General features: G+C 40.0%; 1 protein-coding gene across 6 annotated transcripts in view; it reads left to right on the top strand.

The window, feature by feature from the left end:
- The window catches only part of LOC123362982 (syndecan binding protein), a 30,124-nt gene extending 6,546 nt beyond the window's left edge, over positions 1–23,578 (top strand). For 4 of the 6 annotated variants that reach the window (XM_045003593.1, XM_045003595.1, XM_045003594.1 and 1 more), the window contains exons 2-9: positions 581–647; positions 2,987–3,065; positions 13,461–13,570; positions 13,945–14,109; positions 17,524–17,699; positions 19,466–19,637; positions 20,357–20,448; positions 22,782–23,578. In XM_045003593.1, coding sequence (XP_044859528.1) covers positions 597–647; positions 2,987–3,065; positions 13,461–13,570; positions 13,945–14,109; positions 17,524–17,699; positions 19,466–19,637; positions 20,357–20,448; positions 22,782–22,836 — 900 coding nt within the window. In that variant the 5' untranslated portion in view covers positions 581–596 and the 3' untranslated portion in view covers positions 22,837–23,578. The remainder of the gene's footprint in view (positions 1–580; positions 648–2,986; positions 3,066–13,460; positions 13,571–13,944; positions 14,110–17,523; positions 17,700–19,465; positions 19,638–20,356; positions 20,449–22,781) is intronic. The other 2 variants (XM_045003598.1, XM_045003597.1) reach the window with 2 other exon arrangements.
- The last annotated feature ends 740 nt before the right edge of the window (positions 23,579–24,318 follow it).

Below are 24,318 nucleotides of genomic sequence, written 5' to 3'. Positions count from 1 at the left end.
GAACAAACTGCCTAGGGAAGTTGTCGAATCTCCTTCACTGGAGGTTTTTAGAAAGAGGCTGGATTAGCTATCCGTCTTTGATGGTTTTGACACAAAAAAATCCTGCATTTTAGCAGGGGGTTAGACTAGATGACCCTTCTGGCCTCATCTAAACCTGTGGTTCTATGAATCTTGGCTTCCTAGAAATCAATCTTTAGAGAATAAAATAACTGTGTTCCAAAAGAAATCTCTCCATTAGAAGTTCTGTTTACATTCCAGATCTATCTTTCAGTAAAATTGAACATTTGGAGGTTCTTTGGTTGGTAGAATAGAAGTCTGATGATGATGATAGTAATGCTCCTGTGCATCAATCTATCCTGAAGCTTTTTGTTCAACATTAAGCAAGACTTTAGACTACAGATCAATTGAGGGTTTCATCTTTCTTCTATAGCATGATTTACTCTTGTTTGATGCTAACAGAAATTCTCTTTTCTGGACAGTAGCTTTTAACATAGCCAACTTCCAAGCTTTTCTTGGCATTTTATACTTTTTGAGAGTAAAATAACTTGATTATTAAAATAATGTTCTTATTTTTCTTCAGTGGGAATTGCACAGAAATGTCTCTCTATCCTTCTCTGGAAGATCTGAAAGTGGACAAGGTAATTCAGGTATGCTGAAATATATAGACTTCTTTCTGAGATGAGTTCTAGTTAAAAATGAACAGTTCAATTAATTTCATTTTTAAACAAGTTTCTCATGTTAAATGTGTGGGTACTACATTTAATATTTGACTAAATTACTATAAAGTCTTTATTTTTATTTTTTTGGTACTTTGCCACCTATTTGAATGGATTGGATATTAATACTTTCTTAAATTAGAAGAGCTTGCTTTTACAAATATTTCAATGTAAATCTTATGTGATCCATATGGAACACTTATCCTTTTTTTAACCAAATAGGTGTTTGTTTGCTGATATCTAAAAGTTGATAGCAACTTCTCTGCTTATATCAAAATGACAAGTTAAAGATAAGATATACATTTTTATTTTAAGGATAAAGGCTGCAGCAAATAAGTTAGATCATAAAGTAAACCATTGAGTAACAAAATGCTGATTCAAAACTGCCTCTTCCTAGAATAAAACTTTTATTCAACTCTGCTAGATAGGTCAGTAGTCATACTTTTCACGTCTCACTTAGAGTGTGTGTAATAAAAAGAAAATAACTTGACAGTCAAGGGGTTATTTCCACCCCCACTTGAAATTTTGATCTCAAAGCACAGTCTGCATCCTGGAATACAGTGTTGAACATATATGTGGTTTCTTTTTGGGACAGTTAATTGATCTTAATGTTCTAGGTTTGTACCACTCCAGTTTCACTGCTGTTCTCAGTGATAAACATAAAACTTTACGTCAGACCACATGCTGGAGCACCAAATAGTTTAAAGTTTAATGAATCCTGCTAACCAGCCTTTATAAAGGCCTGTCCACGCTAGAAGTTGAAATATGCAGTAGCCTGGTTGTCTTTTACACTTAGAGGCATCTGTGTTCAAACATGTTTTTTCTTTTATATTACCAGTGATGGTTCTTTTACTTGGTTGTAACATCAGTCACTCAAGTGTGGATACATATTAAAGCTTTTATGTAGTAGTTGAGATCTGAGAACTTCCCTCCCCTTCAATAACTTCATTTGAAGAAAAAAGCACAAATTCTATAGTCTCAGCCAGTGAGTATAGATTAAATGGACAAATTTGAACAACAGGAATAGTTACACTGGAAACTAACCCCCAAATGGCTTGTCACATTAAACCATTACAATTGTTTTCATTTATTGTTCAGACTTATTTTCAAGTTCAACGTGTTTGACTTCTAATCCACAGCTTTCTAGAGAAGGTATTATTAGTGATGTTTATTTTTTTAATGTTATTTTCTTAAATTGTTGGTTAATTTGACCAATGTGTTGAATTAGGTGGTTAAATCATAATGCATTACAGTGTATTTGATGCCTGTGGTTTTTTTAATTCTATTGTAAAATGTCAGATAACCATGAACTATGGCAACTAGTTTGATTAAAGGTAAATTTTAAATAGTCAGTATTTACATTCTTTTACTGGCTTACATTCAGAGGTGTAGAAAACATATATCTAGGTTCTCTAAAACTACCAAAAGAGGGGGAGACTGAAAAGAAGGAAATACCTAGCATTACAAATAAACTTATTTACTCTCTTCCAGTGACTAGCAAATACTAATTTATAAATAGAGAGTATTTTGGGGGGCATTAGCTGTAAACATTGTGTCCTCTCTTATAATAACCCACTTCTTTGAGTTCTGTATACAGAAGGTTCACTGCTCTGAATAGGAGCTCTAAATGTTAAAGGATTGTTGACATTTTAGCTTTGATTCACAATTAATCCCTGTGGGTCACACAAGAAGAGGTAGGTGTAATTGGATGAGTTTGACACATCTAGACTCTGAAGGTGCTTATGAATTACTGAACTAAAAAAATATTTTGGCTATTTGCAATTGCTGAAGTTTTATAAATTTCATATTACATTTAAACAGTGCCATGTCAGAACATCTGAAACTGTTTAGTGTCTCTTGTATTCTGGATGCAAAGTTATTTAGTGTAAATGTCTTAAATTCTGAGTCTGTTTTAGTAAGTACACTTACAGTTAATAAACTTACCAACCCTCTTTCTTTATAAGGTACTACCTCTTTATGCTGTTACCCTTTCTTTTTCCCTGTAGAAAGTCACAACTGTAAGCTGTTTTGACAAGTGATATTTAATTAAGCAATTTTAACACCATTGAAAAAGACTCCATTTATATGAATAGTGTTCAGATCCATATTAATTGGTGTTCAAATCCAAGAATGGGTTCTGAAATTTTGTCCTTTAATATAACGAACTGTACTTTCTAAAAAAAACTGAATATTTGACCTCGCAGCTGCATAGTAACTATCTAATAGTCTCTCGTACAGAATAATGCATGTGAATTCCTTTTTCCTGTTAGGCCCAGACTGCCTTTTCTTCAAACCCTGCCAATCCAGCAATTTTGTCTGAAGCCTCTGCTCCCATCCCTCAAGATGGAAGTAAGTTAATGTACTGTACAACAAATTGATGTTTTGAAAAAAGCGTAAAATCCTGAAATTTTGTAAACAAACACTCTTTTGAAGGGGAGCTTGAAGTACAGTCAAACTGTACTGTATGTGAGAACAAAATTCTTTCATTGTTGACTAAGGGTCAAACAGTGTCTTCTGGAAATGCAAATATTTGGGTGGTAGGCTACAGAATTTTTTTTAAAAAATGAAGTAATTAGAGGGAGTTGTGTGGTTAATATGTGTTTTCTTCCCTTCCCCTCACTGCGGATACCTCTTTCAAGTGATTACAGTTCTGAAGCTGGAGAGTTAGTGGGTTGCCTGCTCTTTGTGTCATTATCCCCCTTGAAATCCATGGGAGATTTGCAAGTTGGAGGACTGTCAGCGTTCTCTTTCCATATTTTTCGTCCCTGCACACACAGTCATAAACTGAGGGGGAATTTTGGGACGGAGCAGGGATCCTATCTCTAGTACTGGAGAGAGGCCAGAAAAGTGGAATAGTGTGTCAGTATGTAGTTTCTGCATGGAGTTCCTGCTGATGTTTTAAGATCCGTGTTTTGGAGAGTGTGTTAAAGACTGATACAAACTGACTTGCCGCTTTTCATGATAAAAACATATTTCTTCTTAGAGTATGTGACCATGTGGATCCCATCTAATTCTGCATGAACCTCATGCTCCTCAGGTCAAAAATCTTTGAATAGCAGTGGCCATTGAATTGAAGTCACATTTGGTACCCATACCTGAAAATACTGGTAACTAGTAAACATCAGCATGAACATTGGCACCCATGCCAACATCAGCCCTGTCAATGAAGGCCTTAAATGTACCACCCGATTCAATGTTGAAGGAGATAATTATGCCCCAGTACTACCCTTAGCACCCATGTTTACATTCAATACTGGTGCATATTTCTGACCTCCCAGTACTGAGGTTGTCTTGAAGTTTGGCACTCCCTCTAGAAGATGTTCGTTCTTCATCTCCAGCACCACCTCTCCACTATCCAGCAGGGAACCTTTTTCTAACAGATCAGGCAAAGGTCTCTCTCTACAGACCAGGGACTCCATTTTAGAGCCCCAGTGTCTCCCTGTCTGGCAACTCTTATCTGAGCAAGCCTTACATATAGGCACACCAGGGACCTGCATCCAGGGGCTGATCCTTCTTGAATGATAGAGAAGGAAACATAGAGGGTCTTGATCTTTATCTGCAGACAGGGAAGAACATCAGCAGCTGGCAGAGGAGGAATGGGCTTTAGTGCCCCCTGAGCAACACACCTCATTTCCCAGGGACCCATCTTCATCTTCTACGGATGACTTTTTCAACTCATGTATCAGCCTTTGATGACTTTAGAGCATGGCTGGAGCTGCTCTCCCTTGTTGTTGAGACTCTCAGGATAGCACATCTGTGATAGAAGAAAAAGCTCACAAGCTCCTTGGTCTTCTACATTCTTCTGTTTTTGCTAGGATAGCAATTAATGAGGGCATATTAGATCCAGCAAAGACTCTGACAGGCACCAGCTACACTGCCTCTTCTGGCTAAGACAGCAGAAAAGACGCATCGATTACCCCAAAAGGGGTTTGAACAGTTCTATATCTATCCAACATCGGGTTTGTTGATGCTTGGTCTTTTCATGGACCACAATCAATCAATTTAAGAACATTCCAAAAGACAGACACACACAAGAAATTAGATTTATTTTGGAGAAAAGCCTATTTGTCAGGGTCACTGGAACTATGTGTTGCTAATCATCAGGGATTAAATGCAAAATATCTCATGTGAGATCAGGTATTCTCCATCTAGCTAAACTCCTCTGAGACTTGAGTGGGGAATTGAAAGGCATAGTTGAAGAGGACTAGTGGCTAAAACATTTACAGTCAGCAACAGATAAATAGGACACAGCTTGATCTGTGGCTGCTGTGGCAACTGCCCATAGCTTCATTGCTGCAAGCCTCTGGCATTCAGTAAAATGTAATTGAGGATGCGTCATTTGAAAGCACAGATTTATTTAACTTGTACACAGATGAATCACTACACTCCCTATAGGGATTCCAGGGCCACACACAGTGGGTGGTTTGTTTTTTTTGTTTGTTCATTAGTTTGTTTTTTTTTGGGGGGGGGGGGGGAGAATCTACACCTTGACCCCAAATTGTAAGACCTTCAGATACTAGGATGTCAGTCAAGGCAGAAGACAACTTGCCTTGGACAAAACAATCTTCCTTGTTTGAGCCGTCTACAGCTGCTTCCAGAACAGCAGGTTTGATGTGAGGGTTGAGAACCACACTAAAGTCACTCAAAAGCCATTTCCAAACTCTGTCTTTAGATGCTGGCTTTCGTTCTTCCATCAGACTTGGGGCATGATAACTTCTAATACCCTGTTATCTCCCATGGTGGTTCCATCCAGTTTCAATCCTTAACCCCTGCCCATCCCCTTTCTTGTCCTTCAGGGACCTTTTCATGAAAATCACCTAAAGGAAGAAATGGTGTCTTCCCTCCATCATCCTGTCCCTTCATGCTCAAAACTGGTTGGTTGGCTGTTTATCCTCAAAGACACAGTCTTCTATATTGCCACCCACTGGTGCACAGTAGGTTCACAGTAGGGCCCATTCAAGGTTCTGCTATTCAGTGTCTCTCTAGCACGGAGGCCTTATAAAATGCCTCACTGTAGTGGTGGCACATCCAAGAAGACAGGGCATTCACGTCTACCCATAACTAGATGATTGGTTGATCTGAGGAGACATCACATCAGATAGCTGGGCCTTGTGGTAACTTATGAAAAATTGTCTCGATCCATCATAAATTATAGTTTATAAGAGCTGTAGTGGACTCCAAATCAGCAAAAACATACATTACTGAAGGCAGATTTTTCTCTTCATATGATGATCAGTGTCAAATTGAATGTCAACTACAGTAAGAAAACTGCCTCAAACTTTTAGCGCACATCACCTTGCTTTTATGTGACACTTATTAGCCAGACTTCACCTGATTAAAGTTGGTGTATTACCTTACACAACATCAAATGAGCATGTGACTGTAGTGTCAGGATACATTTTGTTGGCACTGAATGGGTGGTTAGACCCCAATAATATACTCAGACAGCTTCCCTTCTCTGCTCCTCCTATGAAGACATTGATCACAGATGCATTGTATATTCACCCAGACCACCTCCAGACAAAAGGGAAAAATGCAACCCCCCACCCCAGGAAAAAAAACCAAAAAACCCCCCCTATAATATATTTGGTACTTAAAGCACCATCATGTTCATTTTTCGCTCACCCCACAGTATCTAGATTTCTAAAGTAGTTACTCCATACTTATCCAGCAGTTAGAGAACTGTCTTCAATATTAAGATTCCATATTGTCCTTACAAGCCCCCCCTTTTAAGTCTCGATTGCACTTTACACTACCTTACCTTCAAGATGGCCTTTTTAGTCAGCATTACATCAGCTGGACGACCAGACTCCAGTCTCTTATGGCTCACCCTTCTCACACAGTGCTCAACAGAGAGAGATTGGTGTAAAGACCTCATCACAAGTTTATTCCCAAACTTGTCACTCTCATTTGAACTACAATTAATTTATCTGTTTTCTTTCGAAAACCGCATTGTTCTTCAGGAGAGAAGAAACTCTACATCCTGGATGTTTCAAAGAGCTTGTTATATTATCTTGATAAGACAAAGCCTTTTACACAGACTTCCCATCTTTTTCTTGCCATCTCTGGTACTCCTATGGGGCAACCCATTGTCTCCCAGAGAATATAAACAAGAATTATGCATGTATTTCAGTCTGCAGTAATGTGGCTGATATACCTCTTCCTTCAAATGCTAAAGCTCACTCTGCTACAGCACAAGCTGCATTTTGTGCATGCTTTGGACACATCATATCTGAAATTTGCAAGGCAGTTAATTGTGGTAGTCCCCTTAACTTTGTTAAAATCTGTGCCCTTCTCCTGGCTATGAGATCAAATGTGAGATTTGGTAGGGCACTGTTAGTGGCAGTTAAGACTCCCCAGTCCCATCTTCCATACTGCTTATTAGCACAGTTTTGGTAAATAAGCACCCCAATTTTCACAGCAAGCCCAAAATTAAGCTAATCCCATTTCAAAACAAAGCCAAAACAAACCAATCCCTAAGAACCCCAACACTCTATATGAGTAGATCTCTCTTCTTTCTCCCCCCGCTCCTCGGTGTGCAGTCTGGAACTGTGGTGGACCCGCTGTGCACCCCTGACTCTCTTGCCCCCCCCCTTGCCCTGCTTGCTAGGAGCTGATCAGAGGAAAAAAAAAAAGCAACAAGCTACAAGCTAACAAGTAACTCACAAGCCAATTAAGTAAAAAAACAAGCCAATTTCTGCCCCCCCCCCCCCCGCAGGTTTGGCATGTCTGCTTATTAGTCATCTAGACTAGAGTACAGTCCACACACACTCAACGGAAAAACAGTTAATTACCTTAAAGTAACTATGATTCTTTGAGAATGGGTTGTTCCACATAGATCCCACAAACCCTATCCCCGCTTACCTGGCATTCACTTGCCATTTCAAGATCCCAGGTAAAGAAAACTAAGGGTAGGTTGTAGCCACTCTGGCCTTTGAGCCCTCTGGTGGGGATGTACAAGGATGGCTCTGAAATTGCTATTCAAAGATACTAACCTCATGAACATGGGATCCATGTGGACAACATCTCGAAGAACTAGTCACTATAAGATTCAATGGCTTTAAATATTTTAATGCAGCATTAAGTTTGCTTGGTGGAATGTTGTTCCCTTGCAGAATGTTGAGTTGAGCAAAACTCAAACTTCTGAAAACCAGGAAATGCAGAGTTAAGGTTGCCCATGCAACCTTAACTCTCCTCTTTCAGCAGTGCCCCAGTGTTCCCTGTTAACACAACCTTTTCTCTGCCCACCCCACTGTTCCTGAAATGCAGAAGTACCTCGTCTCCTTTTACAGCCTGTTCACTGTCACCAATAGCATTCCATCCAGATTGGGATGTACTGGTAGTATTGGTGGTGCACAGGGCTTGGGATGTACTGGCAGAGCTGAAGGTGCCATCCATCCACATAACCCTCATCTCTTTGCTGCAGCCGCAACCCCTTTTTCCTCTATTCCTCCCCTCCCTAATAAGCCCTCCCTCCCAGGAAGTATTCAGAAGTCTAAGTTTTTTCCTTCAGTGACTGATTACGTTATCCCCAAAATAAAATTGCCATCCATGACTCACAGATTATAGCAACCTCCAGCCACTTGTCCAAAACTTCTTTTGTCTTAGGTGGAGGGTTTGTGATTAATTTATCCTTAGTTTTGTTAACTGAATGGTGAATTCACAGCCATCCAGAGCTCTGTTGATTCATCCCATCCATAGCATCTATCAGTTTAACAGTATAGTGCAACAAAAGGAAACCATTTTGGGGGGGCTGTAATGCGGGAATCTCTTGGTCAGGTGATCCCAAATTTGTATCCCCTAATGCTGTCCCATGACACCATGAAGCACACCAAATTTCAGAGCAATCCAGTTAACCGTTTCAATTTGAGAGCACTTGCAAGTGTGCAGCTTCAACGCTTATAAAATGGTAGTAATAGAAACTTAGCACTTTTTCTATTTTGGTGCATTTTCTTATTACTTTTCTCAGTTTGGGTCCCCGCCCCCCAGAGATTTCATGGGTGCCATGCACTATCTTGGCTAAGATTTGACAGATTGAGACTATTTTGACCCACCTTCTGTTCTTTAGCTCTGGGCAAAAAAATCCCACCTAGAAACTTTTTAAAATATTGCTGTTTTTTTCAGGGGGACTTGTATTTTTGCCCCATGGGCTCAAATTACTCCATTTGGGTCACTAATCCTGCTCTACACCCTACCAAATTTCAAAGAAATACGACTAAGCATGTCAATTTTAGAGGATTTAGGAAAGATAACCTTTAAACAGAAATTGTGAAGCAACCTTAGAAAGAGGTGCCGCTGCTCCACTATAATAAAGTGGGTTGGTTTTTTTGTTTGTTTATGTTGTTTTTGGTCACCCAACTGCACTGCTGTTGAGCAGAACTATTCTTTAAAAAAAATAATTTCCAGCATATTAAGGACAGTTTTATGGCTTTAACTATTAAGCGTTAAATGTATTTGAACAGTTGTTTTTTTTAAATCGTCATGGCTTTTGTGAAATTTCCAGTGACCAACAACTCAATATAAAATATTTTATACCACTTTTCTTTCAACAAAATTGACTTTCTTCTTGTTGTAATAAAACAATGACTTCTTCCAATTTTTGCCATGGTGTAATAATACCTGTTTGCTCTGTGGGAAAGGACATTCTGCTCCCTTTATCTTACTATTCTACAGAAACTGACTTTCAACTAATAGCTTTCTGGCCCTTCTAAAGGCTTTTTTCCCCCATGAAAGTATGATTTGGCCAAACACTGTCTTATAAAGTGGATTGTGTGCCTCAGTTTCATATAGCTGTAAGAAGTGAATTGTGTTAGAGCAAACTATCAAGATGTGTTTACTGTCAGCTGGTACTATTGAAAGCAGAAATATATTAATCACTAAGTACAGTGAAACACTTAAAACACTGTACAATTAAAAGCAAATTCACAGTAGCTTTAAATGCAAAATCCTTTGTGTAACACTCAGAGTTTTGAACTTGCAAGATAGGAAATACAGAAGGTTTTCATAGTGCCATTAACTTGCTGGTACTACACACTGTATCGGGGTACTTAATAGTCTCATCAGTAATTTAAAATACTGAATTTATACTTAAAATATTTTAAGTAATCAAAATACTGTGTTGCCCTAGGGAAATTGACACCACAGTTATTAAAATGTGATTACTATTATTCAGGACAGATCATCCTTTTCAGTCTTAATTTATGCATCAACTAATTTAAGTGGTAAAACAAATAGGTATTGAAGAGAATGAATAGTTCATGCTTTTCTAACCTTTGCTTACTCATATTCAGTACAACCACTACAGAAAGTTGAAATAACAGAGGGTCACACTGGCTGTGCTTCTGGTAAAACCTGTAGAAAGAGGTATAGTGGGAGGGAATTCCTTTAGGCTTATTCTTTCCCCTGTTGACAAGATATGGCTATGGCCTCTTGCCTTCCAAAACTCCACAGGTATCTGGGGATCGTCAAAAAGCAAGGATAATCTATGTGGCATCCCTGAGTCTGAGGCCTGGTCTACACTATGGGGTTGGGTCGAATTTAGCCGTGTTAGGTCAATTTAAAAATAACTGCGTCCATACAACCAACCCTGTTGCGTTGACCTAAAAGGCTCTTAAAATCGACTTCTGTACTCCTCCCCGACGAGGGGAGTAGCGCTAAAATCAACCTTGCTGGGTCAAATTTGGGGTAGTATGGATGGTATTGGCCTCCAGGAGCTATCCCAGAGTGCTCCATAGTGACTACTCTGGACAGCACTTTGAATTCCAATGTACTAGTCAGGTACACAGGAAAAGCCCCGGAAACTTTTTAATTTCATTTCCTGTTTGGTCAGAGTGGCAAACTTAGCAGCAGAGGTGACCATGCAGTCCCCCCAGAATCGTAGACCATAGAATGTTTTTATGCTCCCCCTATCATCTCCGTCCCTGAGGTAATCTCAGATTAGAAAATGAAAAAAATTCACGATGACATGTTTTCCGAGCTCATGCAGTCCTCCTGCACTGATAGGGCACAGCTTAATGCATGGAGGCATTCAGTGGTGGAGGCCAGGAAAGAATTAAGTGAGCGCGAAGAGCGGAGACAGGAGACGATGCTGAGGCTAATTGGGGAGCAAACAGTCACGATGAAGCGTCTGTTGGAGCTGCAGGAAAGCCAACAAGAGCACAGACCTCTGCTGCATCCACTGCATAACTGCCCACCCTCCTCCCCATGTTCCATAGTCTCCCCACCCAGATGCCCAAGAACATGGGTGAGAAGGCTCCAGGCACCCAGCCACTCCACTCCAGAGGATGGCCTAAGCAACAGAAGGCTGTCATTCAAACAGTTTGATTTTTAGTATGGCTATAATAAGCAATGTGGCCTTGTCCTTCCCTTCTCCCCTACTCCACCCAGGCTACCTTGTCCGTTATCTCATTTTTTTTAAATTAATAAAGAAAGAATGCATGGTTTCAAAACAATAGTTACTTTATTTTAAAGGGGGGAGGGTGGTTGGCTTACAGGGAATTAAAATCAATAAAGGGGGTGGGTTTGCATCAAGGAGAAACACACACAACTGTCACACTGAAGCCTTGCCTGTCATGAAACTGGTTTTCAAAGCCTGTCTGATGTGCAGCGCGCCTTGCTGTGCTCTTCTAATTGCCGTGGTGTCTGGCTGCTCAAAATCAGACGCCGGGCAATTTGCCTTAACCTCCCACCCCACCATAAACATCTCTCCCTTACTCTCTCAGATATTATGGAGCACACAGCAAGCAGCAATAACAATGGGAATGTTGGTTGCACTGAGGTCTGACCAACAGCACCAGTGAGCTTTTAAATGTCCAAAGACACGTTCCGCACTTGCGCAGCCTATAGCTGAACTGCTCCTTATTACTGTCCAGGCTTCATGAGCCATGGGAGCAAGGGGCAGGCTGGGGTAGGTGCGACCGCACGGTGCTGCCAGCTGGGAGAACAGCCTGAGGCAGAACCCTCCAGCTTGCATGATTTTCCAGGCAGGACTGAATCTCCATGAGACTAAACTTAAAGAAGAGAATGACCTGGAGTCTCTGGCTCCCATTCGGTGCTCTAAGAGGAGGATGGCCATGTCTGTCCAGGCGCCCTGATCGACCTTGCTGAGGAGGATTCCAAGGAGTCCTCCCAGAGTAGCAGTACCATGTCCGCTAGGAGGACCAGAACGTATCCCCCAAGCTCGTTGCTGGGGAGCAGGAGAGCAGAGTTGCAGGGCAAGTGGTGGAGCTGTATGCCATGCCCTGGAGTTGGCTTGCTAGGAGCTGGGCAAGGAAGAAGTTCCCAGAACCCCTGGCCAAGCTACATGTTTGAGGACCGGTACCAGTTCTACTGCACGGTCTGCTGCGAAGGCAAGGAGCTGCTGCTGCTGTGTAGCAATGCTAGCTGCTGCAGGTGCTTCTGTGTCAAATGCTTGGAGGTAGGGCAAGATGCCAAGGCAAAAGAGTAAGAGCCCTGGAGCTGTTACATATGTCAACCACAGAAGTGCTATGGGGTGTTACAGCACCAACCGGACTGGAATGTACGGCTGCAAGACTTCTTCACCAGCAACAAAGGACAGGAATATGATGCACCTAAAATCTAAAAAGGCCCGCGCATTTCCCAGAGTCACTACCCTTGATAACAGAAAGTGAATGGTTGCATTGGTTACTTGGATTACAGCAGCCCCCACAGTAGACTTACCCATAACAGCAGCACTGACAGTGAGCTGAGCAGGCTCCATGCTTGCTGTGGTATGGCATCTGCATGGGTAACCCAGGAAAAAGACGCAAAATGATTGTCTACCATTGCTTTCACAGATGGAGGGACGACTGACGACATGTACTCAACCACCTGTGACAATGTTTTTGCCCCACCAGGCACTGGGAGATTAATCCAGAATTCCAATGGGCGGTGGAGACTGTGGGATAGCTACCCACAGTGCACTGCTCCGTAAGTCGATGCTAGCCACAGTAGTGAAGACACACTCTGCCGACTTAATGCGCTTAGTGAGGACATATGCAATCGACTGGATAAAATTGATTTCTAAAACTCCACGTCTATAAAATCGACCTAATTTCGTAGTGTAGACATACCCTGAGAGAACTACTGATCTGATACTTTGCTCCCTTGCAACACGTGCATGTCCATCCAGATTGGGTCCCTCCCAATGCAGAGTCCTTTATACAGTCCTGGGAATGGGGTCAAAGGGAAATGGTCCCCCCCAACACTTCCGCACAGGTCTGGGGAGACAGAAGCGCATGCCTTCTGCTCAGAGATTTCCAGAGCTTTTAAGTGGTTTCTCACCCCATATTTGTGATGATAAAGCTCTTCACCCTTGTTTTCATGAATCACTGGAAACTAAAAATGGCGTGAAATAGATTCTACTGGGATTTAAAAAAAAAAAAAAAGCTTAAAATTACCTGAACTATGGAGTGCTTTATGTAAAATGCAGAGCCCCCTGGACCAGTGGCCAGGAGCCGGGCAGTATGAGTGCCACTGAAAATCAGCTCGTGTGCCGCCTTCGGCACCCATGCCATAGGTTGCCTACCCATGGCCTACACTAGCTACAAAAAGCGACAGAGTCCTGTGGCACCTTAGACTAACAGAAGTATTGGAGCATAAGCTTTCATGGGTGAATACCCACTTTGTCAGACGTACAAAGTGGTGTTCTAGTAAATCAGTAAATGCTTATTCACTAAAATGCTAAATATTTTCTGTATTCTAAATAGTGAATCATTTACTTTGCATTTTTTTTTCTTTCAATAGGCCTCTATCCCAGACTATACCCAGAACTTTCTGAGTACATGGGTCTGAGTCTTAATGAAGAAGAGGTACAGAAAAACTTGACAATGGTTGCAGGTACACAATCTCAGGGGGTAAGTACCATTCAGGTAAACCTGATCTTTAGAAAACACAGAGAGACAGAATATTTATTAACAAAATAACTTGTTCTTAGAAATAGGACTCTCCATATTCTATTTAGTGGATTATACTTCTGGTCATTACCATAGTTATTCAGTGATGGATTAATGATCTTAAGAGGCGAAGTCATTCCATCTCTAGAGCTTACCTTTCAGTAAGAACTTTGTATAAAGAAATTTTTACTAACCCTTAACAATTTTATTGCCCCCAAAATAACTAGAAGACAGACATCTTAAAATTTAATTTGTGTGAAAATGTGATTTCATTTTGACTGACATGTCTACACAAGTAGCTGTCCTAAGTAGTTTATTGTGCGGTTTTTAATCATCAGCAGCTGGTAACAAGACCCTCCACTATGAATTATATGGTGGCTCCAGTAACTGGAAATGATGTTGGAATTCGCAGAGCAGAGATTAAACAAGGCATCCGTGAAATAATTGTATGTAAAGATCAGGATGGAAAAATTGGACTTCGTCTTAAATCTATAGACAATGTAAGTATATGGAAACTTAATTGTGTCTTGCTTCTGTAGGTCAGTAACTGAATCCTGTTGTAATAAAAAATGAAATAGTATGGGAGTGTGAAGTTGCTGATGCAAAGGCATCTATTTGTGTTTAATACAAAATGGGGTAAACTTCTACCCAGTGTGTAATGTTTCTAGTATCTTTTTATCTATGGGTGCTGTTTTTGTCTTCTGTTAATGCTTTCAAAATATACTAATGGATTAAAGATCTAAACTTAAGTACGACATAATGATTTACTTTTTATATAAATGTACAGAAGCAACTGGCTTCTGTACTACTTGTACGTTTAGTACCCAAGTTTACACATAGCTCCTTTTTATATAGTAAGTACAGATTGTGACCGATTTCCCTCCCCCTGGCATGCCACTTGGAACTGGGGTACCACTGAGCCCTCTGACCCACCAGCCTGGGCTCCCTCTCACACTGTGCTGTTATGACAAGCTGCAGACATGCTCCCCGTCTTACACTTCCACCAGCATTCACACAGGTGGGGACACACCCAGCTGCAATTCTCTGACCAGCCACTGCATCTGAACCAACTAGAGAGAGGCTACAGCCAAAATAACCACCAGTTTCCCAGACTAGGACCCCAGAGTTGTACTGTCCTGCACTGGTACAAACCCTAACCCAGTATGAATTTATTATCCAGTTCACCTCCCCCTCAATGTGGGGAGGAAATGCAACAGCCCCTCTGAGCTAAGATTCCCATGCACTTCACTTCAGACTCACTGGTTTAGATTGTAGTTAATAAATGTATTTTATACTTTAAAGATAGATTTTAAGTTGTTATAAGTGATTGCAATCTGCTTTGATCTGTTTTGCTTTTTTGTTTATTTACTAGGTAAACTAAGCTTAACATACTCAAAAGATAGGATTTGAATTAACAGTATCTCACCCTTACAGATGATACAAGCGGGCCGCAGAGTCTACACTTGCTTTGCAGCTTGGGATGCCCAGTTGTTTCATATACAGACTAAAAATGTCTTTAGCCTGGGTCCAGCACCTCCCCCAGTTCAGTCTTTGTTCCTCAGGTGTTTCCAAGAGTCATCTTGTGTGGGGAGTGATGTATTACTGATGATGTCACTCCTCTGCCTTGTATAGTTTTAGCATATAGCAGGAACCCTTTGTTTCAAAACTTGGTTCCCAAACTGGTTTGTGGAAAAATACTGACATCCAAGATGGAGTCCAGAGACATGTGCTCTGGTCACATGCCCTTTCAGTGTCATAGCAGCCATTGCTTACAGGCTGGCCAAAATGCCACAGGAAGGTTAATCTATTCCACAGTCCATTGTCTTTGCTGATGGGCTATCAGCCCTGTCTGGCTTCTTCATTGTTGTAGCTCAAAGGCAAGTTGTGGGTCTCACCCAGAGTAAGCACATTGAAATACAGATATGTAGTCACTGTTCCTAATTTTAGATACAAAAATGTTACATGCGTACAAAGCATATTCAGCAAATCATAACTTTTCCAATGACACTTCACATGACCCATCTTGTACAAAATGCATCGTAATTATGCTATAATTGTATCATATCACTATGAAGAATAAGGGGTGCGGTGTCACATAGATACTGGACACCTTTCAGTTATCTGCTATAGTACTTGTTAAATGGCATTTTGGTCACTAGCTCAGTAGCTTTAGTCTTCATTCATAAACTTTTGATGGGTAACACATTGCAATTTAATTTCTTATTGTGCTATTAACCACTGGTAAGAGTGCCTGCATCACCTTTAGATTAGGGCAATATGGGAAGCATTTAGGGAAAGTGAAGCTCTGATTTGGCCTACAGCAGGGGCTGGCAACCTTTCAGGAGTGGTGTGCCGAGTCTTCTTTATTCACTCTAATTTAAGGTTTTGCGTGCCAGGAAAACATTTTAATGTTTTTAGAAGGTCTCTTTCTGTAAGTCTATAATATATAACTAAACTATTGTTGTATGTAAAGTAAATATGGTTTTTAAAATGTTTAAGAAGCTTCATTTAAAATTAAATTAAAATGCAGAGCCCCCTGGACCAGTGGCCAGGAGCCAGGCAGTATGAGTGCCACTGAAAATCAGCTTGTGTGCCACCTTCGGCACCCATGCCATAGGTTGCCTACCCGTGGCCTACACTAGCTACAAAAAGCGACAGAGTCCTGTGGCACCTTATTAGACTAACAGAAGTATTGGAGCATAAGCTTTCGTGGGTGAATACCCACTTAATGAGACGCATGTGCTTATGCTCCAATACTTCTGTTAGTTAAGTATCAGAGGGGTAGCTGTGTTAGTCTGGATCTGTAAAAAGCAACAAAGAGTCCTGTGGCACCTTATAGACTATCTACAAAGAGTAACACCAAAGTGTGCTTTTTTTTATTCTCCTTTGTGGTGACCAAAGGTGCAAAGAAATCATTTTAACTTCTCTGCAGCCACTCTCCCCTCATTGTGGACTCTGACTATTCCCAACTGTGAAAGAGACATGTTAACTTGTCACATTCTTAAAAGTGACCTGCAAAATCAGGAGAAACTGGGCTTGTGTCCAAGGTATCAAAAATTGAATTATCTTCTGGCTTTTTTATAAACTAGAAATTCTGGTGTGGTCTACCTTGGAAGCCCCTAAGGCTTTGTCTGCATTTTGGAAACAACCCACTATTGTCAACACTGGTTCAACTGAACAGGTGTTAGCAGTGTTCTGTGTGTCCCAGCACAGGTTGGGTTTAGCTTTTAGCACCCTTTCATGAAAGCAAAGCAAGAGCAAGTCTAATCAGCATGGTGTTGATAACCATAATTGCAGACACAACCCCATCTATGTCAGGGCTCCCAGGATTGCTAGTTTTGCTTTATAATTGTAGACAGGGTCCATGATGACTGAAGCACTACTAAAACAACCTCACAGGAACAAAGCTGAGTAGTTCAGAGAGGAAGGGGTTTTCAGTCAACTGTGTTGACACCTGTTTATCTCGGAGTAGCATTTGAGATGTGTAAAATCCATTGCTAAAGATTCACTATCCTTCACCACTTAATGTAAGTCTTTAAAGCTCACAATAAACCTGCTTTGAGACACCAAGAGATCCTGCAGTAAAATTAGAGAATATGGAGACTAGTCTTCCTGATAGTTCTGTGATGGTAATACTTCATTTTAAAAAATGAAAAACAAGATTTCAAGCCTTCATTGTATCAGAAAAGGATTAATAAGCCTTTTAGCTTTTGTATGGCACCTTTGTATGTATTAAAAAAAAATTTGCCTATTCATCTGCTGTATTATATCTTTATTTTAAAAAGGTGCAGTTGTTCATCCCATCTTCTGCTTGCTGTTTATGTATACTTTATGTAATGTATAAAATAGGCACTGGGAACTTTTTTGACTGTTAATATTCAAGAATAATGATAAATTTTTATCACTCCATTTAGGGTATATTTGTCCAGTTAGTACAAGCCAACTCTCCAGCATCTTTAGCCGGTCTGAGGTTTGGGGACCAAGTTCTGCAAATTAATGGTGAAAATTGTGCAGGATGGAGCTCTGAGAAATCCCATAAATTTCTCAAGCAGGCTTCAGGGGAGAGAATTTCGATGATCATTCGTGACAGGTAAAACTATCAAGTAAAAATGGAAAGTGTTCATTATTATTTATTTGTATTGCAGTAGTACAATGGGCCCCAAGTCCAGGCATGGGATTCTTCTGTGTTTAAGCACCAAACACACATAACAAAGACTATCCCTGGCCCAAAGAGCTTACAGTCCTAAGTAGTTCAGAAGCTTCCTTTTCCTGTCTAATATTTCAGGAGTAAATCTGTTAAATTAAGACTTGGCAAGGACTAACTCTGTCTCAGGCAGGTACTCTGTAAAGTTTCTCGCAAACTCTGCCAATGCAATTCTGCTTAGGTTTTTGCTACTTCGGTCTAGGCCTCTTTTGAACAGAAAAAAGTATACATGTATCTCAAGACAATTTCCTTTACGATCTGTCTAGTCCTTAGTTCAAGGTTCTGAGCTATTCATGGCAGAGCCACTGATACTCAATTATTTCCAAGATTTTTGCCTTAAAATATATGTCTTTACGTATAAATGCATACAGTATTTTGGTATTGATTTGGAATCTTAATTTTCATATTGAAAGCTTTGAAGTTACCCTTTAAACCAAGGTCTTGAGCAATACAAACTTGTGCCATTTTAACTAGTGGTGTATTTTTTTACACTGTTAGTTAAACTGAAATAAGTGTCTGCATAAAATAAAATTTAAAAAAAAAATTGCCTGTTCATCTCCTGCATTATATCTTCCTTTGCACTGAATTTAAACTGGTTTAAAAACACACCAGTGCAAGTTTGTATGTGGGCGAGTATTAAGCCTTCAGAAAGGAGACCAGTGATCTAACTGATGTTACTATATGTGCCAATGCTATTTTAGTTGTCTTGTAACACTTGCAGACCAATCCATTCTACAAGAACATGTAATTTAAAATGTAAATGTATATATGTTAAAGATGGTGGGAATCTTGCGTATTTCCTGTGGCATAGGGGAATATAGGTAAAAAGCCAAAGAACAATGATTATAGCCTGAGTGGAAAAATAAGCTTAAAGTATTAAGTGAAGTAGCTGGTTATATATGGCTGTTTCTGCATATAGTTGAATGTATGGGTGTGTAGAGCAGTGGTTCTCAAAGCCAGTCTGCTGCTTGTTCAGAGAGAGCCCCTGGTGGGCCGGGCCGGTTTGTTTACCTGCCGCGTTTGCTGGTTCGGCTGATCGCAGCTCCAGGCCAATGGGGGCTGCGGGAAGGGTAGCCAGCACATCTCTCAGCCCGCGCCACTTCCCGCAGCCCCCATTGGCCTGGAGCGGCGAACCGTGGCCAGTTGGAGCTGCGATCGACTGAACCTGTGGACGTGGCAGATAAACTGGCCTGGCCCACCAGGGACTTTCCCTGAACAAGCGGCGGACCGGCTTTGAGAACCACTGGTGTAGAGTACATTAGTCACCTAAAATACCATAGTCTCTTTCATCGCTGAAGTGAACTTTTTTTTTTGCATTTTGTATTAGAATCATAACTTCAAACTGAAATGGCATTACTCATAAAATTGAATAATCAAAACTGAATTATGTGAATGTACTATATCTTAATCTGTATTTTTTTTAATAAATATTTTAGCTAGCAACATGAATAGTAACAGTATTGAGAACAGACATTTCAGATAAAAGGAATACTTGTAGGTCAAAGATATTGTAAATGTTATATATTATGGGATACACTAACAGCTCTGCAGGTTTTTAATAGTGACTCTAATCTGTTGTGGGAATTGTTCAGTATATGTTGAATGCTTACTGAATATAGTACAATAGCATGTTGTGAACATATTTCTTACAGGCCTTTTGAACGAACTCTTACTATGCATAAGGACAGCACAGGTCATGTTGGCTTCATATTCAAAAATGGAAAAGTAACCTCAATAGTAAAAGACAGTTCTGCTGCTAGAAATGGACTTCTTACAGAGCATAACCTGTGTGAAATAAATGGCCAGAATGTAATTGGACTGAAGGTAAAATAATGTACTTTACAAAAACAAATTCAGCGTAACAATAGTCCTATCTTCGTACTCTTCTGAGAGGGGGAGTGGTGCTTTTAGAAGGTGATGTGTTTTTTTTTTTGTATGAGTGTATCATTCTGAACACTTAGCGATGTGACTTTTTACCAGTTGATGTAATCAAGAATGCTCAACAAAATTTTAAAATATCTCAATATCAGAGGGTCTTCTATCTGATTATTCCGGTTTACTGTGTGTCATAGCAGGTAGAAATGGCTATTAATAGAGTTAGGCTTTTAACTAGCTTTATCTTAGGTTTTTGTCATCAACTTTCTTAAAACCCCTGTCTTAGTATAGCTTCTCTAAGAATTGTGTGCATGGTATTTCTTCTCCTACTCCATCTGGAGACATGAGGTACAGCTTGCTAGATGTTCACTTGCCAGTATCAACATTGGCAGTGATTGCCCTGCAAACTTATGGCTTCCAGTCCAGGGTTTCCTTCTTGTGTCTGGGTACATGCTGACCCTTCTGTTCCAAGACCAGGGATTTTTTTAATGATGGTAAAAGCTATTGTTTGGTCCTAGTCTACATTGGATATCTTCCCTTAGTGCTTCTTTGCAGACATTTTGAAAAGGTTCTTTGTGCCCTGTTTATAGTCCGTAGCTGTTAGGCAGCTGTGGAAGGATTCAGGTATTCATATCATGAGGTTTTGTTCATTTGTATTTCATTAACAGGACTCCCAAATTGCAGACATATTGGCAACAGCCGGAAATGTTGTGACAATTACTATCATGCCTTCATATATCTTTGAACACATAATTAAGAGGTAAGCAAGAAAACTTTGAATCATTTTTTAAAAATAGCTAATTTAGTTGCACAAATCTGCTTCTTAAGTGTTGTGGAAATAATATTCCAATGGACGATTACTCCTTTGGTTCTAGGGTAAATTTTAACTCAAACACAAATGCATTTTATGCGTTTGAGTCAAGAAAATGCCAAATCTGGCGTCAGGCACGCTGTGGAAATGCATTTATGCTAAGGGCTTTGCTGTAATATGTTTCAGTTCACTAACATGATTTAATCTGAATTTGTGGGGGATGACCATGGTATCCTTTTAAGACACAAGTTTGAAAACTTGTTTTCTGCAAACAAAACAGAGAAAACTGTTACAGAAGAAGTTAGTGGCAAGGAATTAGGTCACTGAAATAGCTTTATGTGGGAAGTGTGTAACATACAAATTTCCCACAATTTAGACTAGATCTCGGATTATTTTAGAACAATATTGGTATTTCGTTTCAGTCCTGCTATGACTCAGGCAGAGTTCATGTGTAATGTTAGAGTAGCTGATTACAGAAATATCTTTTACTTCAAACAGTTGTAAACCTGAAATGGAGTCTTGGGACTGGAAAATCATTGGCTTTAATCCTGTTATTCCATACTTCTCATATATAAAAAATCTGTAATATGTAACTTTCTGCTTCATTAATGTTTTTCAAAGTAACAGCCCTCTTTGAAATTTAGCCAAATAATATTTCAGATTTCTAATGGATTTTTGAATATAGCAATGTATTTGAAATCTCAAATATTTATCAGTGGTTTGCTGTCAGTTTGGGAGATGCATCAGTTTGGGAGTCCAACAGGTGTCAGTCCTAGGTCCAGTACCATTCAATGTTTTCATTAGTTACTTGGATAATGGAGTGCAGAGTTTGTCTCTGACACCAAACTGGGAAGGATTGCAAGTAGTTTGGAGGACAGGCTTAGAATTCAAAGTGAACTCAACAAATTGTAAAATTTTGGTCTGAAATCAATGCGATGAAATTCAATAAAGATAAGGGCAAAGTACTACACTTAGGAAGGAAAAATCAAATGCGCATCTACAAAATAGGAAATAAGTAGCTAGGCAGTAGTCTGCAGAAGAGGATTTGGGATTTATAGTGGATCATAAGCTGAATATGAGCCAACAATGTGGTGCAGTTGTGAAAAAGGCTAATATCGTTCTGGTGTGTATTAACAGGATTGTCCAATAAATAGTAAGGGCTTGTCTACACAATGAGCCAATGTGCCCTAGAGGGGAGTGAATCCTGCTGCATACTAACTTGCCTGTTAGACCAGGGTGGGCAAACTACGGCCCGTGGGCCACATCTGGCCCACCAGCCATTTTAATCTGGCCCTTGAGCTCCCGCTGGCGAGTGGGGTCTGGGGCTTGTCCGCGTGGCCCCCAGAAGCAGCGGCATGTCCTCTCTTCAGCTCCTATGCATAGAGACAACCAGACAGCTCTGATCTGCACAGTGCCCCTGCCCCAAGCGCCGCTCCCATTGGCTGGGAATTATGGCCAGTGCGAGCTGCAGGGGCGGCGCCTGTGGACAGAGGGGGGGACCTGCTGATGCAGCTTTCGGGAGCAACTTGAGGTAAGCGCCGCTTGGAGCCTGCAAAAAAAAAAAAATAAACACACACACACCAGCCCTGATCTCCCGCCAAACCCCTTGGTCCCAGCCTGGAGCCCCCTCCTACACCCCAAACCCCTCACCCCGCCCCCACCCTGACCCCAATTTTGTGAGCATTCATGGCCTGCTATACAATTTCCATACCCAGATATGGCCCTCGGGCCAAAAAGTTTGCCTACCGCTGTGTTAGACCATGGTGATGCACTAAAACTTGTCCAGTTTCTGTTAAGCTGGACTAGACTCCACTATTCTCTATGTAAAACTGAGACATTCGTGCCATCTTCATTTGTGCTTTAAGCCACTGCCACTACCTGAGCACCTGGTTGCATATGACAAAAACATATTGCTTTCAACATTGAGGATGTAAAAAAAAAAAGTTATCCTTAGCTGTTACACTTGGCAGTTTCTCTATAGTAGAAGTCAGACAGAATACATCTCCCAGTTCTGCACTCATATACAAGGTATATTAGAATATTCTGTTTTCTTTGGTAACATACAAGGTAGAATAAAATGCCAACAGCACAGTTGCCTACTAGTTTTCTGTATCATTTGCTGCAATGTTCTGTTAACCCAGTAAGTCAAAACGCTTTGATTTAAAACCTTTAGTATCAAGTATTCTCTAGTTTCTCTTTCTTTGCATTATTTTTAACAACAAAGTAAGAGTTTGGGGTTTTTTAAACTTAGTAAAAGATATTTTTTTTCCCTTACCCCCCAGAATGGCTTCTGGCATCATGAAAAGTCTGATGGACCATACAATCCCTGAAGTCTAAATTTAAAGCCATTGTATTGTATATGCATATGTAATGAGAACTCTGCTAATCTTGGGCTATTATACTCAGCGACTTCTGGATTCTGCACATGAGCCTTCCTTGAGGCCAAGAAGAGAGATGCTGCATTAATCATTTACATTATGTCTAGGGGCTGGGAATGTTACAGTTCAACATGTTATCTTGTTTATTCATACAACTGTAAGACTTTGTAGTCTAATGCTGATTTTACAAATGTGAAATTTTCAACAAAGTTCTGCTGATCTCTTTTTCTGTAGGATCATGCTACTCTAGTTTACTACTGTTTCTATGAGTATAAGCCATTGCAACTAAAAGAAACTAATACATGTTTCTTCTGCAAGTGATAGTATCAGTTATCCATGATCTAGAACATATTGCTGCTCTTTGTATGTTCCTTTTTGGATGAATAAGTATTTTTATTGCCTTCTCTTTATAACCATATATTTAGAACAGTATATTTAGCAGACTGACTATTTTAGTGGTAGTGCACTTTTTGTTCAAGTAATCTTGTTGGCAAAAATAAAGCCAATTGAAAACCAAGTTTAGCTAATATTGGCATTAAACCTTAAAGAAGTGCTTTAAATGGTAAAGTATATAGATGATAAAAATAGATTTACACTCAACTTTTTACTACTCTTACTTTACAAATTGTAACTCTCCAATACTCTTAAATTCTGTATCCTTAACCATGTTTAAAAATAAAGTTCAGGAATAACCAAAAAGATTGCAAAACTTTTTGGATTTTTTTTAAGATGTAGGGTGAACATTTTAAAATGCAGAGTAACATGAGCTTAAGGATAAATATAAGGAAGTATATCCTTATTAAATTAAAATTGATACTTTGTGCAAAATGCTATTCCTGGTTGGCATCTGAAAAATGGAAGCATTAATTCTTTGAGGAGGAGATGGTTCTTTCTATTGGTAGCTCAACAGGAGTCTAAATCTCCCCTATGTTACAATTCAAATAGCTGTACATTATAAGCTGCTCCAATGGGTTAGCATAGAAATGGTTTCCCTTTCCTGTAAATGATTTTGGCTAGCACCAGTCTTGGTTTGAAACAGCCCCAGAGCTTTTTAGACTTAAACATACACATTACCTACTGTTGCAAATAAGGTATAAGTTGAATACTTACAGAACAAACATATTGTTAAGAGCTTCCTGTATTTGTCCTGTGTGTGGTGTCAATTTCACTCTTTCCACTTTATGGAGTTAGTTTGCCCTGTTTCTTTGAGGGTCTGACCTAGCAATGGGGCAACACATTTAGAAATAAATAAATGAAAGGCATTCAGCAGAAAGTGTAATTAGTGAAATTACTTCTAATTTTAAAATGCCTAGATTTCACATGATTGTGCATTTTTAACAGAAAATCTATGCAACTAGAAACATTACATCCTTCTCATAGTTTGAAATGGAGGTTTAATGCATGCTGAAATCACTTCTCCATATTTACTAATGAAATGGCG

Source organism: Mauremys mutica, chromosome 2 (assembly GCF_020497125.1).
Source record: "Mauremys mutica isolate MM-2020 ecotype Southern chromosome 2, ASM2049712v1, whole genome shotgun sequence".
NCBI lineage: Eukaryota > Metazoa > Chordata > Testudines > Geoemydidae > Mauremys > Mauremys mutica.
The sequence above is the reverse complement of the archived record's forward strand: the minus strand, read 5'-3'. Positions and strand labels throughout refer to the sequence as shown.